This window comes from Triturus cristatus, chromosome 4_2 (assembly GCF_964204655.1).
Source record: "Triturus cristatus chromosome 4_2, aTriCri1.1, whole genome shotgun sequence".
NCBI classification, from domain to species: Eukaryota; Metazoa; Chordata; class Amphibia; order Caudata; family Salamandridae; genus Triturus; species Triturus cristatus.
Window position 1 is genome coordinate 501,993,716 of NC_140586.1, and position 20,059 is coordinate 502,013,774.

Consider the following 20,059-nt stretch of genomic DNA (forward strand, 5'->3'; position numbering starts at 1 on the left):
TAGATATAAATATTCCTTTGCATAAATATATATAATCTTGTTAATGTATAGATTTTCATTCGGTCTGCTTAACAAATGTACATATTACTTATGGTTATATTTTTCTATGCTTAGCATGTATATAGGTCACTGCATACATACATTTTCAAAATAACTAATCTACAATTGCTTCAATATTAAATTTATCACAGCTTAAAGAACAGCAGCACTTGAAAGTCTGAGTTTATTTAATACAAATAAATCTTGATATATTACCTTACTTGTACATACATACCCTCCATGTACTTATGTATCTTTATATTTACTACTTTACTCCAATTCGCATCTCCAATGCACTACCCTATACCTCTCTCAATATATCCTCTACCTCCACTCTCACTCATCCCACACCTCAGTCTACTACTCGCTCCAATGCACTACCCTATTTCTCTCCCGATGCCTCTCTCAGTATATCCTCTACCTCCACTCTGACTACTATGATCCTCAAAATAACCCTTTCTTGACTCTTCCTTCCTCTACCCCTCCTTGCATCATCTCAAACCTCTTTCACTATTCAGAACTACCAAATAAGCCTTCCTAAACCCTTCCTCTGACTCTTTCCCCCCCCCTCCAAGTGGCGTAGCTAGGTGGGGGCGGTCCGCCCCAGGCGGCACTATTTTGGGGACAAAGGTATTCAGATAAGGCTTGGCTTGCTTTCGTGGACGTTCGAGAACGGGCAGAGAAAGAATAGGACTCGGGCAATGTCCTCTTCTTTTTTGTGCTGGCAGCTGTTCCCCCCCCCCCTCTCTTCCTATTATTCCCTCTCTTTCTGTCTTGCTCCTCACTTACTGAAAACAGTAACTTGAAGAAACGATTCACAACCTCTTTCCTTCTTTCATTTAGTTGCTTCCCTGTGAAATGGATCCAAAAAAGAAAAACACTCTTGCGGGAAATGCCCTTTTTCTGACATTTTTCTATTCCAAAGTGCAGCGGGATGGAGATAAATAGGTTTTAAGTATGAAAAATAAATACATAACTAAATAAAGCAAGACAGAGTGGTTGCAAAGTGGCCAGATTAGTTTTATTCACATCCAAGCACATCAGCCTCACTTTACAGACTTTGCAGTGAAGCGCTACTTTTGTTTTCTCGTCTTTCTTTGAACAGCATTGTTGTCCCCAGGTGGGGAAGTGCACCATTCCTGGAGGTACTGCAATACCTGGTTGATGGGTGGATTGGAAAACAAAATGCGTACCATGGCTCTGTTTATGGATGTGGTCTTTTTAAACCATACTGCTTAGGTTTATTAATGATATAAGCAATGGACATTGAAACAGTTCCCTTCAGGGCCCTGTTAAGGTAACCATGTTGTTTCTGCTTACATTTCGCATGCTTTACTTAATCTTGCATTCCCTATGAGTGTTTGCTTTTACTTTTTTTTTTTTTAGGCATATTACTCTTATCAAGTGCATAATTTGAATTGAGCCACATCCAAGTGTTTATAGCGGGCACAATTAGGTTGTAGCTGAAGGCAGTGCGAATTTCTCTCATTGGGCAGTATGGTGTTCAGTGGGGGAGAGGATGTAGCACTATGGCCAGAGCTGTCGAATTTGTAACTGGGGAACTGGGTTCAGCCTTCATGACCAGTCCACCAGACCCCTCTACTGAGGGAGCACATTCCCATGCTAGCCCTTAAAAGGCCCCACTAGACCTCAGAAGGCTTGATGTCTTAGCACAAGCAGGTGTACCCTATTGGTGTCAATTGTGAATTAACCTTGAAGGCCTGCCCACCACAATCCATACTGAAGTTTATCTCCAGTCTTGCGGGCAGGCCTACGAAGCAGCACACCCTAGAGCAACAGTGATCCAGTCGCTGTGACTCTGTCACTGAGGTCACATGAACCTTGAGCAGGTTAGGGCGGTGCGAACGGTGTGACCGCACTGGGTACCTATTTCGGGTGGGTGCGTAGTGTTTGCAAGTATATTATGGTTTAAAAAAAACTTGCTGCCTCCTTCCTGGCCTCCAGCAATTTTCAGAAACAATAAAAATGTCATGCTATCTTCAGTGGTTAATTTTCTTCCTAGAGAGAGATCAGAGTTTTGTCTAGTGGAAAGGTAGCGCAGAGGGTTAATGTGCCTGCTGCAAAGAACATGTACCATGCAGATCACAAAGTGCACTGCTTTAATAGGGGGACCATGATGGATGGTCATTTAATGTCAGCTGTAGATCCCTGAACAGTGTCATATATGTGCATGTTTGTATTGTGCTGAGGGGATTACCAGGTAATTGTTCACGCAGCTCTTTGATGGATGTCACATGCGGTTTTTCTGAGTCCCCATATAGATCATGCAGTCTGTGTGTTCTCTTTTGTACTGCTAGTCACTGCCAGTCACCTGTGTATTCAACTGTGTAGCCTTGGACCGTGTCATGTATGTGCATGTAACTTGCATGATCGAGGTAACTATTAGCAGCGATACTACGTGTCTCTCGGTCCTCTTTCAAGTGCTTGCCATCCTTTTTCCCCAGCAACCCCCTCCCCCCCCAAGGGCGGCAATCTGAGGGATAGCCCTGGGCGCCACAAGCTCTAGCTATGCCTCTGCCCCCTCCCCTGACTCCTACCCTCCTTCCCACCCTCCTTCCCAAACCTCCTCCTGCTGTTATGATCTTCAAATAAACACTTTCTAGACCCTTCCCCCCCCCCTTCTATCCACCAACTCTCCTTTTCAATCCAATGAACAGGTTTGCATGTACTCCGCTCAAATTAGTTTAATATTTCCCTATTCTAATTCACCACTAACCCTGTTTAAGTTCTGGAGTAGGGTGCTACTCGCTGAAAGCACTTTGACGCCTCATCAGGGGTACCACGCATTATAAAAATGCAAACCCCTCCGCCTTCTATCCCTCCGCTATCCTTTTCAACCCAAACATCGGACTCCCATGTCCACCAATTTCCCTAAACTAATTCATAACTAATCCTTTTGGGTTCTATAGTAGCGTGCTACTCAATGAAAAGTGTTTTGATGCCTCATCAGAGGTAGTAAGTGCTATATAAAAGCAATTGCAATTAAAGATGCACAAAGAGTGACACTCGCAACACATGAGGCTATCTTACACAGTTTTGCAGAGTTTTACTTTAATTTGTACAAGTGCCAGGGTGGGCACGGTGAAGCGGGTATGACCGCTACACTAGATAAAGCGCAGCTACCAGTGGCGGATGACACAATAAGAGATACTAAACGCCCCGATTGACAAGTCCGATATAAACTGTGCTAGCAAACAAATGAATACGGGGAAGACCGCAGGGAATGATGTCCTGACATTTGAATTCTATAAGAAATATGTAGATTTACTGTGTGCACCATTGTTAGCCATGTGTTGGGATGTATTTCAAAGGGTAGTGTTACCTGCTACACTAAGGGAGGTGTGTATAGTCTCTCTGCCTATTGCACATTGTTAGGTTAAGGTGGCAGGGGAATTAATACACTCAGACCAGGCGGGGTTTGTAGGGGGGGCACACTACCACCACTAACATAATGATGGCATTCTTCATTATAGAGCAGATCTTAAGAGTGAAGAAGCCTTGGGCGCTTGCCAGTTTGAAATTTCCCATAAGACATTTGATACTTTCTGGCCTGGGTGACACCTATTTAAAATGGGTATAGTTACTCTAAACGGACAGTAAAGCCAGATTGAAGGTAGGCAATGGGCTATCAGACAGCCGGCCGGTGGCGAGAGGGACTATACAGGGGTGTCCCCTTTCACGGCTGATCTTTGCTCTTGTCATTTGTGGTAAATAATTTTCCTTTACCTGGACTTAATTTGATACAGAAACATAATTAAATAGCTCAGTAAAATGAGAGGCAGAATCCGTGGTATTAGAGGTTCGGAATGGGCTTTATTCCAATGATCGATTATAATCGGTTGCTCCAAGTTCCATCACCACGGAGGTTCAGGAAGTGAAGTACATACTTTATTGACAAAAAGTAACCTTTATAGTACATACATTATAATGAAGCGAATGCAATAGGCGTAACAATTGATAAGGAAAATGACGATTTATCTGCGTAACCAAAAAATGGGTGTAATAAGGAGTAAAAAGGAACATAATTGGTTATGATGTCACATATAGGTGGATCTATAAGATAATACTTGGCATAGATGCGTGCGCAGCAGTATGACGTGTGATTGACGTGCAACTAGGGGGTGAAGGGGACTTGACATTTAGCTCTACATGTGGAGACAAAAAGTCTGGGAGGTCAAGTCAACCTAATCCCAAATCATATCTAACATCCTATGTTTAAAGAACTATGTTATCCACAAAAGAAGGACTCTCGGACAGAATCTATTCTATACTGACTGTGCGTGCGTGTACAAGCGTCTAAGTGTCTACACTGAAGGCGAGGGGGTAGGAATATTCCATGGTAACAGGGCTATGAATTACTTGCATGAGGACAGAGAAGTCGAGCCTTTTGCTCGGTAGCTGGAAGGATGTTTACTTAAACTACTAGACAGGAATGCATCGGCTGAGGGGGAAGCAGATAACTCGAAGGCGAAATACAGTTCTTGGCAGAGAATAGGCTGATGTCAGGCTTCGTGAGCCGCGCAGAGAATGAGACAAAGTTCATGGTCACAGATGCAGGCTCGAACTGGAGTTTTCAGAGGCAGAAAGCAAGAGGAGTTTGATGACAGAATCAGGGCCTACTTGCCTGGACTGTAAAATGGCATAAGTGAACCATACAAAGCCGGTGGCCTTTCATATTTAGGAATGGAATATCCGGCCTAGTCATGGCGGATCTGACAGAGGGCATGTTGACGGTGGACGCACATGTATTTGCGTCTTCATAACTGGAACTGGAGGGAACATACATGTACTTGTGACATGCACATAGAACCGTTGGGGTCCAAGATAGGGGACATAACTGATCGGGAAAATCCATATTTCCACACATTGGGTAAATGGATACGATCGAGACACGAGGTGGAGGGTGTGATGGTTGGGAATAAGCAGGAGATGATCTCCCTCTATGCTGATAGTTTGTTGACCATGCGAGACCCTGAATGCTCATGGCCTGCGATACAGGACACAATCACAGAGGTGGGGACACATTTGGGATTTACGCTGAATGCAGATACATCCGTCATTTACCCAATACAGGCATCTGGGTTGGATGAGAGAGGTCCTTCCCTGGCATACGAGTACAAATGACCCTTAATAAATACTTAAAGGGGTATTTGAGTTCTAGCATGGCTGAAACTTATGACTCAAATGTGGGAGCCCTGCTAAATAGTGGGGAACGTAGTATCCGTCGTGGCTGAAGTTCCCGTTGTCACTCATGGGGCAAATCGATATCAGCATTAGCGTATTAGCTTGAGAGTGCTGTAGTTACCCGGGAATAGGGCAGGGTTACAGGCCCTGCATTTTCATAGGTATTATCGAGCTTCCCACTTCCACATGTGGTCACATGGTTCATGGAACAACATACTAATCCGTAGACTGAAATATTAGAAAGATTTGTTAAGCCACAAAAACTCTTAGCCCCACCGCTGGTCCATAGGAAGAAGAGAGGGTTACTCATTTTAGGATATGATAGCAATGTATAACGCTCACAGCTACTCCAAGGAGTGTCGGGCGCGAGCAGTGAGATCAGAATATGAAAAGGCTTAGATTTCCATAAAAAGCCAGGTTTTAGGTTTCTTCTTTATCAAAGGATTTTAGGCTGTCTCACCCAGCTATGTCAGAGACCTTCCTCCTTCATATATTTACAACAGCTGATACCATGGTTAAAGGGAACTAGCCCTATCTTGCCAATGTTTCTGAGACCAGGGTAGATTGGTGATTCCACAGACACATTGGGGCACCTATACGAGGTGGGCCGACTGACGAGCTATGCTACCTTTTGTGACATATGTAGAATGACAGGGGTGCTTTCTAGCTTATACAGGGTTAGCTGTGGCCATCCGCAAGGCCTGGGTGGGATTTCCACAGGAACCGAACACACATTCTTAATCAAGTAAAATTGGATATGGGAGGGGAATGAAAGCTAATCACTAGATTATATGCTCTGCTCCTACCAAATGATGCACCTGGTATGGATTCATTGAGGCTGCAGTGGGAGACAGACATGAGTGATGCGCTAGAGGACCGGGCCTGGGCCCTCGTCCTTGGAAATTTCAGAAGGGTTTTGCACAGTGCGAGACTTTTAACTGATGCACTATAAATGTATAAACCGAGATTGTTACATTGAGTTGGCTGCATACGTTAGACCCTTCTACACCTGCAAGCTGCCCCAAATGTAAGCAGGCAGTATGGACATTTATACATATGTGGTGGGAATATCCAGTAATACAAGACTTCTGGGAGGAAGTCCTTAAGGTACTGTGAGATTTGACTGGCCTGCCCTTGCAGCCCTCCACCCAGCTATGTGTTTTGGGCTTGGTGCCCCAGGCTAAATACACCAAACATGTGGAAAAAATTGCTGAACTGGGACTAGTGGTTGCAAAGAAATCCTTTGCCAGATGCAGGATCGCACTCAGACTGCCTACTATTAAGCAATGGTTGTGGGAATACGTGTAATGGGTATGTGCTGAATGTAGGGTGAGAATCTAAATAATTTGCACTGGGTAAGGTCAAGATGGGAGGATGATATGGGAGTTAGCGGGGATACAATTACAACAGACCAGGGATGGTCCGGTGCTGGAACCGGATGATATCGAGGTGGAACTTTAAATGTGCACTGTCATTTGATATCGCTTGTAATGTTACAGATGTACATAATGTTATATATGTACTTGATGATTTTCAGAACAAATATATACTGCGTTGCTGCTTGAACTAATTAGACAGTTAAAGGCTGACACTACTGCCTGCTCCTTCATCGGATGAGGGGCAGGGGGGATTGTGGGACAATGGAGATGTTAACTTGTAGCTATTATTTCATACCACAATGAAAATATATTTGAAAGAAAAACAATTGTTGACGCTTTGGAGGTTGAAGGGAGAATTCCAGCAGAGACAAATCTTCAAACAGACTTAGCAGCCTTGCGCAAACTGAGTTTACACCTATGATTCAGAGCACCTAACTACACATGCCAGGTATGGGGTTTGGTGCTAATCCCTGAGATCACTAATATCTACCTGTGCTCAGATAGTAAGGGTAGGCTTCGATAGATATATTAGTTACCATGGTCGGACTGTTCATAATTTACATTTTGTTAGTAATGTTGATTACTTTCCTTAGTTGTATTAATGCATTAACTGCAGAAAACCTGCTTTAAAATAGGCTACAATAGTTTCAATAAACATTGTAAACTTTTGTGGGTTTTTTTCTATTTGCTATGGATATGTATGAGTGAGAACGAAAGATGATGCTCGATTTCCACTGTTACCTTGGGGAATAGGTTTGTGGAAATTACCTGTTGCTCTAGAAGGTTAGGCGTTCAGGTGAGGCGCGCTGTGAGCTAGTCTGATTTGGGCCTGCAGGTACTGATGTGGTAGAGTGACTAGGTTCCCTACATTCTTACATCCTGTTCTCCCAAGACATAGTTCTGTTTCCAAACAGAATCCCGCAGCAATACCTGCACATTGAATGAACTGTATTGTATTCCTTCATGGGGCATAATGAGCAGCCTTTCGTCAGACTTCCATTGGAATGTAAAATGGGCATGTTCTTTGCCTTCCTCCCTGTTCTTTCCTGCCAGTAAAGAAGTATGGCAGCTAATTATCTGTCTTCTTATCACTGAATGATGGAATACACTTGGAGGCAAAATGCTGTGATTGCCAAACCCTCTATACTTCCTCCATGATGGAAGTTTGCCCTTTCACTTAGTAGTTCAGTTTTATTTGCATTATGCATCTCCTACAATGCAGAACACGTTTGCCGCTCCTGGCCATCCGATTCTTGTATGGAATCAAATGTTTCTGTGAATGGCATGGATTATTGTCACTCATTAGCTTGCTTACTTGGTTTACCTTTCTCTTTCTGTGCTTGTCCCTACCATGGAGCAGGGCCTTTTAATCATTCTTTTTGTGGGCTTGTATCTTCCCCTGCTCACTTTTAAATAACTACTTTGTCATTTTGGCTCAGCACTCCATGAGAGTGCATGCGTTTACCAGCTCTCTTCCCTGTGTTCTTCTCCCCTGCTCCTTGACGCTCTTTGTTGTTCTCTCCCTTGTGTGCTTTGCCCCATCTTTTGCTCTTGCCCTCCTTTAATTCACACCTGTTTTCAGTGTTTCTATCTCCCTCATTATGCTGCTTTTTCCCTCCTCCTTCACCTGGACCTTTCACTCCTACATTTCCCCCACCACCAGAGAAGTATTTTTTATGAATATTTTTTGGAGGACCCGGGAACAAATTTGTGGCAGCCTCTGTAGGAAGCTGCCTCTTTATATGCTATAACAAAATGAGGTATATTGTGCAAAGAGTCTAGGGATTCCCATATGAGTGAGCATGCACTTATCCCAAGGTTCTTTTCTAGGGGTTGTGTGGTCGAGCAGCCTTTGGCTTATCAAAGAGGAGTGTTAGACATCTGCAAATACAAGCAATAGTCCATAAATGATGTGCATGACTTTTAGACCTGGTACCATTGGCGTGAGTCTCCCTTCCATTTTATTCTGATTGCCTCCTTTGTTTTTGATTTGTTTGATGGTTTTAGATGCTTTGGGCACCATGCCTCTGCTACTCAGTGCCACAGTGCAAGTGCTCCCTATGTTAAATTGATGTATTGATTAGTGACTCCATGATTGGGTTATTTGATTTATTTGTCAGACCCTAGTATAGTGCACCATGTGTGCCCAGAGCTTGTAAATCAAATGCTGGTGGACTTGCAACACTGGTTGTGCCACCCACAGAAGCAGCTTGGAAAGTGTGTTTCAGGCCTGCCACTGCAGAGCCTGTGTGCAGTCTAGTACTGCCATGCTACTGGGTAAGGGCACCCACTTACCAGTCCCTAAACCTTCCATTTTCTTCATATCAGACACCCCTAAGGTAGGCCCAAGGGCAGGGTGCATTGTAAGTATAAGGTAGGACATGCCCTGATGTGTGTGGCATGTCCTAATAGTGAATTACAGCCATTTTCGTTTTTCACTATTGCAAGGCTACCATTCCCCATAGGCCAAAATGGGCAGTTTGATTTTAACACATTCTAATCCTAACTGACCCAGGGAACATGGTAGAAATTAGAGTTTAGTATGCCTGAACTCAGAATGATAAAATACATCTTTTAGTGAACTTGGTTTTAACATTCTGTGTTTGAAAATACCACTTTTAGAAAGTAGGTATTTTCTTACCTAACCATCCAGCCTGCCTCTGCTAACTTGTTCATTGTGTGTCTGGTTTTGTGAGTGACAGGGGCTGGGGGATTCCAGGAGACAAGGTGAGTCAGCACAGGGCTGAGTAGACCTATCTGCATGTAGAGTGGTGGAAGGAGATAGCACCTGGGCGTGAATAGAGCTGTGCCTGCCTTTCACAATGCTGGCTCCACCTCCTGTGGTGCGTCTGATGTCCCTGCCCCACATTGTCAAAGGAAAGGAGTCCTGTCAACAAAGTGCTCCAGGACTGCACAGAACTGGTTTGGACTAGGTACAGACCCCTCTGCCTTCAGAGGACAGAGGGTTTAGTAGTATAAATATGGGGATCCAGACCCCAAGACTTTAGATCACTTCTGTAACAACATGATGAACCTCTGCCAAGGAGAAGACCCAAGGAAGCTGTAAGAGTTGGACTGCCCCCCTCCCAGTGTGCTGTGTTTCTGAGTTGGCCTGCAGTGGTGTCTTCATTGCCAATGAGAGGAGAAGGAACTTTTAAAGAACTTTCATCATCTTGCAGAATATTACTCCAAGGGCTTGATTTGAGCTTGCCTCCTGACCGAAGTCTCTGGGATACCAGACTTCACTCTTTCTGCCTGCATCTGGAACTTGCTCTTCTAGGGCTACAGAAGGAATCTGCAACACCGATGCTGGCGAGCGACGCCGTAATCTGCAACGAAGCTGTGAGCACTGCTCTGTGTTGCAACGTAGACCCGCCGCCGTGCCACAACGACGCCAGCGAACGACATCGTAAGCCTGCCATAGCCGTAAGCGCTGCTCCGACTTGCGATGCCTGCCCGATGCCTGCTGCTGTGCCGCATCTACTCCGAATCTGACATCATCGCGGAGCCGATCGTCGACGTGGGTGGTCAAGAATGCATTGACATCGTACGGAACCGTGGTTTTGGCGCCACTGTGACGTCACCTCTTCTCCGGTCAGGAACCGAAGCCTCCCCTGCCTGCCCAAGCATCCAGGTCCCGACGCATCATCTCCCCCAAAGCAAGGAACCGACGCCACATCGCCCTGACGCCATGAGCTGTCTTGGTTTTCGCTTTTCCAAGGTACTGTTCTTTGTGGGTCTGTTTTGACTCCGGACCCGACGGCGCGCACCTCGCGGTCGTCGCCATACTTTGGGATTTCTTTGACCTCGACGTCGTAATAACTCCAGTTGGGGTTATCTGTTGCTTAAGACCTATTTTTTAACTATTCCTACCATCTTGAAGAATTATTATTGATTACAGTATTGTGGATTTTTGTCATTTATGGTCTTGTGATTAAGTCTATGTAAAGAATACTTATTTTTATAAAACTTGTGGAGTGTCCATCTGTAGTGTTTTCACTGTATTACTGTATGTGCTCACCAATGCTTAACACACTACCTCTGAGATAAGCCTGTCTGCTCGTGCCAAGCTACCAAGGGGGCGAGCAAGGGTTATCCAGTAGTGTAAGCTCCTTTCCCTGACTTAGAAGCAAGCATCCCTATTTGGTCAAAGGTACCTACCTCTGCCAAATAGAGACCCCCAGTTCTAACAACGACTTAATGAGATCCACTGCAATTTCTAAAAATAACATTCTTTTACATATATATGTATATGCACCAGAATCAATACGATCAGGTTTTTTGCTAGAGAAATGCTGTACATTTTAAAAAGTCAACAAAGGGCATTTTTCAGAAGCTGCAATGTTATCCTATGGGAGGAAAAACAAGTATTGCATTGAAGTTCAGTACAGCAACTTACAAGACCAATCACCAGGACTTAAGATGGGACAAGGTAGCACCAGCAGGTCCCCTCCAGCGGCACTTCGACGTCCAGGTGTAGTGGTGCAATACACCGTTGGATGCCCAATGTTGGTCAATAGGGATTGGTCTTTGTAAAAAGAAGCTGCAGGTTTTGACTGGGAGGCTAGTCTGGCTGAAGCAAGCTATAGGGCTCAAGTCTTGCAATGCTAGGGGATGGGGGGACACCGGTGGTCCTCTTCTCTGCGGGCCAGGGCGGCCGGGTGGTGTGGGTCTTTGTGATGTCTGGTTTCTTTGTCTGGTAGCACTCGCTGTTGAGGAGGACTGCAAACCAAGGCTGCAGGTGACGTCCGGGAGTTCAGGAAGGATGAACCAAAAGTGGATTCTGTCTCTTTAGGGCTTGGGGACCACGCTGACACAGTTGGCCCACTTGGAATCGTGAGGGGGGCTCGGACGCAGTGGGGCTTGGCTATGTCAGGTTGGCAGTTCCAGAGTCCTGATTGTTGTTCCTGGCGTGCCTGCAGCATGCTGGGGTACAGCTCTGCTACTCCCCTGAACTTCTTGAGTCTTTATTGAAGGCAGGCCTTTCTACAAAGCTTTTGAGGTACGATACCTGCAAGATGAGATGTCTTCAGCACAATTTCAATAGGGGAACAGCAAACAGGCCAGCAGGGCTGGTGCCAAATCAGTTGCTCTTCTTCAGTCTTCTGCTTTCGCTGCTCTTCAATGTCCTTCTTCGTCAGGATCTGATCTTCTGGTGCGAGGGCCTACCCTAAATACTGAATTTAGGGGCATTAAGGGAGCTTACGGTAGTAGCCAATGGGCTACCAACCCCTGGGGTCACTGCACTTCCATATGACCACTTCCTGTGGGGAGTGGGCATAAACTTGTCTCAGAGTTCCTAAGTTTGCCATCACCAAAATGGCTAACTCTGAAAATGTCCTCCACTTCAGGTGAACCACCTTAGGGGTGGTACTGGCCTGAGGGTGGACTTGCCTATCTGACTAGCCAATTTTTCCATCTGTCCAGGTGCCAAAGGGCCCTGGACAAAGGGGTTCAGCTTCTTATCCTGTGAGGGAAGCACGATTCACATACCAAAGGTGTGGTCTCTTTTAAGCTCCCCTGCCTTGAAATGCTAATCTGCATTGTTGGTCAGAAACTTGTCTCTGGTGGCAGACTGGCGACAACCAGTCAGCAAGCACACCAGGAGCTGGTAGGTTTTAAGGGGCACTTCTAAGATGCCCTCTGTGTGCATGTATCAATAAATCCAACACTGGTATCAGTGGTGGTTTATTAATATGAGATGTTTGATACCAGTCATCCCGGTTTTCAGTGAAGCCATCATGTAGCTGGGGAACTCATTTTCACCGGTGTCTAACACGTACTCAAAATGGCTTCCCTGTTCACTTGTACTGGCAGCAAAAGAGCTGACCACACAGAGGCACAACTGCTCATGCAGCTAGGCCCTCATGTATTATAGCGTGCTCTGCCTTAGGGCTGTAAGGCCTGCCATAGTGGTGACTTACCTATATACTGCATGCAGTGTCTGTGGGCATGGCACGCAGGGATGTGTGCCCTGTCGTATTTTCACTTTTGTCTGCACCAAGACACACAGCCGCAGTGGCAGTCATTTTGTGTTTGGTGAGGGTTCCTTCAGGGTGTCACAATTTGTGCTTCAGCCCATAATGTCTCTCCTGGCCCTTACGAGTAGTGCTAAAGGTATTGTTAATTGGGGTACAATTGCACAGTTTTTGGGAAAGATCTGGTACTGGGGTCCGGGTTCGCAGGAACCCAGTGTACTTCCTGTCAAAATCACATCAAATACCAGGCAAAAAGTGGGGATGACCATGTCAAAAAGGCAACTTTTATGCTGCTTCATTTTAATTATTTTTGTATTTAAAGATGTTGCTTGGATCCGTACATTCAAAAAAATGGTGCCTACATAATTTAGTAGTTTGCGCATACGTCATGATGCATACACTCCCCATTATGTCATTATTTTACCCTTTTGGCCATACTGCACAGCATAACCAAATTAATTTGCAAAGCTCATTGGTTCCAATGGCGAGACCTATTGGCTTTGCAAATACTTGTTTCTTTCTGTAGATTTAAACCATGATCTTTCTTGCCCCATCAACAGTAGAAAGTTGAGGCGCTAAGGATGGATCGAGCAAAAGTGGTAATATGTCCAACATGAGATATCACTGTCTGTAAAAAGAGACTTCACCTGCCATTTAGTGAATCGATGTAAATGATCTGATTAACTGTTAATTTCTGTGGTAAAATCATTTCAGTACCTTTTCATTCTCTGAAAATAAAATAAAACTACTCGATAAAAAGTCTGTTCTAACTATAGCATGCAAAGGTAACTACGTTTTTCTTTTACTTCATTTATTGTTTGTAGAAATACCAACAACATGGATTTCCTGCAACTGACTTGCACGAATTTCTAAGAGAAAGCGATGGTGTATTTAGTAGAGACAACAACAGAAACGAAGCTAGGTCATCCCTTCCATTCATTTGCTGTTGTAAAAGGTCTGTTTGGCTTACGTTCTATATTCTTCAAATACTCTGTGGTGTATAATGTTAATAAAAGCAGATAGGTTGATGTTTAAATAGGTTGCTTTATTAGCAATTATTACAGGTTGCTCCGATTGTGCACCTATAAAATACTGTAGTCAATAACGTAATAGTAATGTTTAACCATTTTATGTTGGCCATTTTTACAAATGTATTAAATAGTCGATAGCATGAGTTTCTGTTAAGAAGCGGTGGTTCAGATTCCTGATATAAAAATAAAATTGTGCAAAATGACGCTCCAGTTGCACACAACATAGCAATTTTCTCTCACTGTGTCCTGCTCTGTGACAACTTCAGGTTTGTAAGGAAGTGACGAGCTCCCATCTGGTCTGTTTAACCGAGGGCGTATCATTGCTTTATGACCCGCTACAAGACGTGGTGTCTACAACAAGTGGCTTTGATTGTAAAGTTACTTTCCTTGGTACGTAGTTCGGGTGAGCTGATAGAACCTGAGGAAATATCACAATAGGATGATAATTTGAAGTTTGTTCCTACTAGACCAGGAGGTGAAAGCCTTGGAAAGCAAAAAGTCTATCTTATCTGCACAACAGTACTCCTAAATTAACTCAAACGATGATGAAAATCATTCAGACTTTTCTTACTGCTAAATATGATCAAGTGGTGATTGTCCAAACACAGAAGCTGTTCACTGGCACTGGTGTTTTGTTGTGTAGGAAGGACACAGTATTGATTATCAATGTATGGTGTAAATATTATTGAATACTGGTGGCTTCCAAAATGTTCCAAATGCTGAGTTATATGACTGCCCTGGAGGCAACTTTCAATTGTATTTCTTGAAGTACATCTGTTTGGGTGCCAACGTCCTCTGCAATTACCTATTCCTTTGAATGTGGTTATGGGTTCTATTTCAGGCTTGCCTGTTTAGAAACACAGTATTTTGGATGTGATTGTGACCTGAGCAGTGACCACAAAAGGCTTTGCAGATATAAATTGTATGCCATTTTTAAAGAATAATCATTGTCCCTTAGTTACTGTGTCTACTTGAACTTTGGACTTGCACTGCACTTTTAGCAGTCTGGTATGACATTTGGGGTCTACATTAATGTTGGCTTGTGATTATCCTCTCTGATATGAAGGTTGCCTTCAACCATGCTTGTTCATCTGTCCTGCTGATCTTAGATCTTGGCCATCTTCCTTAGTTGGTTTGAGTCCTTTCTATTGAAGTGCAATTGGGGACTGTGCCAGATGGGGATACACTGTTCAATTTTAGTGTCACTGGCTGCAGGGTCAGGCTGCATTTTCCCCTCCATGGTCAGTATCTGTGGCTAACAGGAGGCAGTTCAGGGATGGGACATCCAGGGAGTTACTTATTAGGAATAAAGCACTATTTGGAATGGCAAAGATCAAAGCACTAATAAAAACGGTTGAGCACCAGAGGGTCGGAGGGAGCAAGTTTAGAGACCGCACAGGATTGATTCCCCCATAGAAGTACATATAACACAAAAGAAATCCTGAGGTCTAATGGTAAAGAGAAATAGGTGGTATGTAGGGTGAGGAGGGAATGACTAATGTACGTAGTGAAACTAGAGGAAGCTCCAAAACCAAGGTCAAGTAATCACCGTGGGTAACTAACCCCATCACATGGGATTTTCATCCCAAAGAAAATCTCATAATCTCAAGGGGCAGGCAGCGCCCTTATGTGAGATATGAGTCCTTAGTGTTATGATTGATAAGTACTAGACAATGGAATAAATCCACAAATGAGCCTAAGGTGAGTGGGGATTGCAGTGCTGATGGTAGTGAAAAAAGTGAGTGTTTAAAACAAGTGACGGGACGGCCGGAAGACTTCTGTTAGACAATGCCGTCCCGATGTTGGATTAAAAAGCAAGGGGGGGCAACACTAATCTGGTCTGATCAATGAAGCAACGTGAAAGAATGTGGTCGACATGTTTCAGCCATATCGCCTGACTAGGCTAGGCTTTCATCAGGACCTAGAAGCTACTGCAGGGAAGAAAACAACGTAACAAAGGATATGAAGAGCACCCTCAACTTGATTGTAGAGTGCAAGTCTCTTCAGCGAAACATACAGCACCTAGATAACGAGATAATTTTGGGAGTGAAACCAAAAACGCTCAGTCATAATTATAAGAACAAATAAATAAATGTAGACTTGAAGCAAGGTCCAACTCACCCGTACAAACTAGGTGATGAGATGACCTCCACCTGGCAACCGCTCAGGAAGGAACACCGCTCTGAAAAGGAAATGCAAGGCTACTGATAGCGGCTTACAAATCGTGAGCAAGTGTGAAAAGGGTGGGAAAATCAACTGAAAACTAGGGAGAACTGCCAAGGGCAGAGTCTGCACACACAATGAGCTGGTAAGATCATTGCAATAATTAAAACATGGCTATACGCTGGACACAAAGTCAGTGTGATAACGGATAATACAGATCCGTATAATAGGGTACAGGCTAAGAGATATAATGTTAGAGGATCAGCGCCTTTGAATGAACGCCAAAAAAGGCAGCGAAGGAGCCTACCTGTCCGTCGGGGAACCGGGCTGGAATGAGCCTGCAGCCGGAGGTCCCGTGTAATTGGACGGAGGCAAAAAGAAATGAAAAAACTGCCGGTGGAATGGGCCAATAGCGCGGCAGGTAAGATATACATGCTGGAGTGGAAGCCAATACAAATTGCTGTCGCAAGCACCTGGTTGTAGATGGAAATGACAGGGCAGAAAAAGCGCTGTCAAAATATCGCTGACTCGATGCACCTGAAGAGTCAGAGAGATGACGCGGTGCGCTTGAGGAATGCGGAAAGCCGCCGTCAGGTAGGAATGACGGCAATCAAGGCACGTGTTGCACTGAAAAGCGCGAGTCATCTTAGAAAATACGGAAGGTGGTAAAATACACCAAATGATGCATTGCTAATGTGCAAAGTTCACGGGAGGCCACGGGCTGTGGGGCAGACAGTTATTGAGCAATATCACGGCCAAAACTGTATAAGCCAATGGATGCAAAGGGAAGGAAACAATGATGTGGTGCGGGCTGGATCGCGGTTGTCCTACTTTGAAAACAGTGTCAAAAAAAGGGAGAACAAGCTGAGTATTATAGCGATAGCCAAGGGATATCGTCATTAAGTCCCCGAACATGTGTTTGTAGTTTATACACCCACCTTTGCTCACGTTTAAAAAGAAAAGCGGAGCTGTCAGTAAGGTGTGGTGGTATTTGGGGTTTATCAATGACAGTCCAGTGTAAATCATCAGGGGCATGTTTCACCTCCAGAAAGTGGTTTGTAAGTTTGGTGGAGGTGCGGCCACACCGTATCGTGCTCTTGTGTTCTAAAATACGGGTTTTGATACGGCGGGTGGTCATGCCGATATATCGCAACTCGCACGGGCAGGTGATCGAATAGATCAGATGGGAGCTGTTGCAGTTCGTATGGCTCTTCAAAATCCAGGGTCGGCCTGTGCCGATGTCAATTTCCTTGGTCACAGAGGTCAAGCAGCATGCAGCACAAGAACCGCATGGGTAATGTCCCACAACTGGAGGGAGACCCCACAGGGTAGGTTGGGTGCATCTCTGATTGATGCGTGGGCGGGTATGTACCAATTGGTCCCTGATGTTGCTGCTGCGTTTAAACGCAAAGAGGGGTTTGGGTAGCTCAGCCTCACCGTATTTTAGAACACAAGAGCACGATACGATGTGGCCGCACCTCCACCAAACTTACAAACCACTTTCTGGAGGTGAAACATGCCCCTGATGATTTACACTGGACTGTCATTGATAAACCCCAAATACCACCACACCTTACTGACAGCTCCGCTTTTCTTTTTAAACGTGAGCAAAGGTGGGTGTATAAACTACAAACACATGTTCGGGGACTTAATGACGATATCCCTTGGCTATCGCTATAATACTCAGCTTGTTCTCCCTTTTTTTGACACTGTTTTCAAAGTAGGACAACCGCGATCCAGCCCGCACCACATCATTGTTTCCTTCCCTTTGCATCCATTGGCTTATACAGTTTTGGCCGTGATATTGCTCAATAACTGTCTGCCCCACAGCCCGTGGCCTCCCGTGAACTTTGCACATTAGCAATGCATCATTTGGTGTATTTTACCACCTTCCGTATTTTCTAAGATGACTCGCGCTTTTCAGTGCAACACGTGCCTTGATTGCCGTCATTCCTACCTGACGGCGGCTTTCCGCATTCCTCAAGCGCACCGCGTCATCTCTCTGACTCTTCAGGTGCATCGAGTCAGCGATATTTTGACAGCGCTTTTTCTGCCCTGTCATTTCCATCTACAACCAGGTGCTTGCGACAGCAATTTGTATTGGCTTCCACTCCAGCATGTATATCTTACCTGCCGCGCTATTGGCCCATTCCACCGGCAGTTTTTTCATTTCTTTTTGCCTCCGTCCAATTACACGGGACCTCCGGCTGCAGGCTCATTCCAGCCCGGTTCCCCGACGGACAGGTAGGCTCCTTCGCTGCCTTTTTTGGCGTTCATTCAAAGGCGCTGATCCTCTAACATTATATCTCTTAGCCTGTACCCTATTATACGGATCTGTATTATCCGTTATCACACTGACTTTGTGTCCAGCGTATAGCCATGTTTTAATTATTGCAATGATCTTACCAGCTCATTGTGTGTGCAGACTCTGCCCTTGGCAGTTCTCCCTAGTTTTCAGTTGATTTTCCCACCCTTTTCACACTTGCTCACGATTTGTAAGCCGCTATCAGTAGCCTTGCATTTCCTTTTCAGAGCGGTGTTCCTTCCTGAGCGGTTGCCAGGTGGAGGTCATCTCATCACCTAGTTTGTACGGGTGAGTTGGACCTTGCTTCAAGTCTACATTTATTTATTTGTTCTTATAATTATGACTGAGCGTTTTTGGTTTCACTCCCAAAATTATCTCGTTATCTAGGTGCTGTATGTTTCGCTGAAGAGACTTGCACTCTACAATCAAGTTGAGGGTGCTCTTCATATCCTTTGTTACGTTGTTTTCTTCCCTGCAGTAGCTTCTAGGTCCTGATGAAAGCCTAGCCTAGTCAGGCGATATGGCTGAAACATGTCGACCACATTCTTTCACGTTGCTTCATTGATCAGACCAGATTAGTGTTGCCCCCCCTTGCTTTTTAATCCAACATCGGGACGGCATTGTCTAACAGAAGTCTTCCGGCCGTCCCGTCACTTGTTTTAAACACTCACTTTTTTCACTACCATCAGCACTGCAATCCCCACTCACCTTAGGCTCATTTGTGGATTTATTCCATTGTCTAGTACTTATCAATCATAACACTAAGGACTCATATCTCACATAAGGGCGCTGCCTGCCCCTTGAGATTATGAGATTTTCTTTGGGATGAAAATCCCATGTGATGGGGTTAGTTACCCACGGTGATTACTTGACCTTGGTTTTGGAGCTTCCTCTAGTTTCACTACGTACATTAGTCATTCCCTCCTCACCCTACATACCACCTATTTCTCTTTACCATTAGACCTCAGGATTTCTTTTGTGTTATATGTACTTCTATGGGGGAATCAATCCTGTGCGGTCTCTAAACTTGCTCCCTCCGACCCTCTGGTGCTCAACCGTTTTTATTAGGTTTCATGTACAGCTTACTGGCTGTGGGTCTATTTTTGAGCACATTTTTTGTGCCTTTAACTGTTTTGCAAAAACAATTTTGATTTTTGCTGGGTGATTTTTTCCCCGATGTGCACAGTTTGCACACACTTTTCTTTTAACCTGCCGTGGGTCTTTTCTTCTGACTCCCCGGTTGAGACTGCCTTGACTTTTGTCTGCTCTTCATATAGTCATTCTCATAATCATGGCAGAACGCCTTGGTTTAACGTTCGATGACACAATAGCTCAAGCTATTCTTGATACACCTAGTATCATGGACACCTTCCAAAGTCCCCCAATCAGTGCAGAGGTCGATTGGACTAAGGTCCTCACCCTTAAGAAATCACACTCTCGCATTTACATTCATGGGGCCATCATGACCGAATATTTGAGAGCCAACTGTGCCCCTACTGGACTAATTGTGACAAACGCTCCTAGATTGTTCTTGGACGATAAGATCTTCCTCAATGATTGGTCCCTTATAGCGTGGAAATGTACCAGAGACTGGCTCATCCTCATTATAAACACGGCTAAACGTGTTGCTGACGCTGTATTGATTGAGATACAGGCTTTGGAATCCCAAATAAAAGTGACACTCACTGGTGCACTATTTAAGAAACAACAAGAGGAGTCCAGCAAGCATAATAAAGAATTTAAAGATACTGTCTTGATGACCAAGATTACTAAATTTAAAAAAGACCTGGCCCGTTTTTCAATGGAGAGAATATACCCATACACAAGTGCGGATTACGTTCCACCTCAATTCAACCGACAGGGCCGCAAATATGGGTCTAACTACTCCACATCGGGAAGTGATGATTGGTCCAGTGGATCAGACTCTGCCTCAGGCGAAGAATCCTCACAAAGAGGTAA

The 20,059-nt window shown here is 44.6% G+C and overlaps 1 protein-coding gene across 1 annotated transcript in view; it reads left to right on the top strand.

Moving 5' to 3' along the window:
• MCOLN2 (mucolipin TRP cation channel 2) overlaps positions 1 to 20,059 on the top strand; it is a 320,208-nt gene that overhangs the window by 260,214 nt on the left and 39,935 nt on the right. Inside the window, exon 13 of the mRNA XM_085602080.1 lies at positions 13,426 to 13,556. Within this exon, the coding sequence (XP_085458206.1) occupies positions 13,426 to 13,556 (131 nt within the window). The remainder of the gene's footprint in view (positions 1 to 13,425; positions 13,557 to 20,059) is intronic.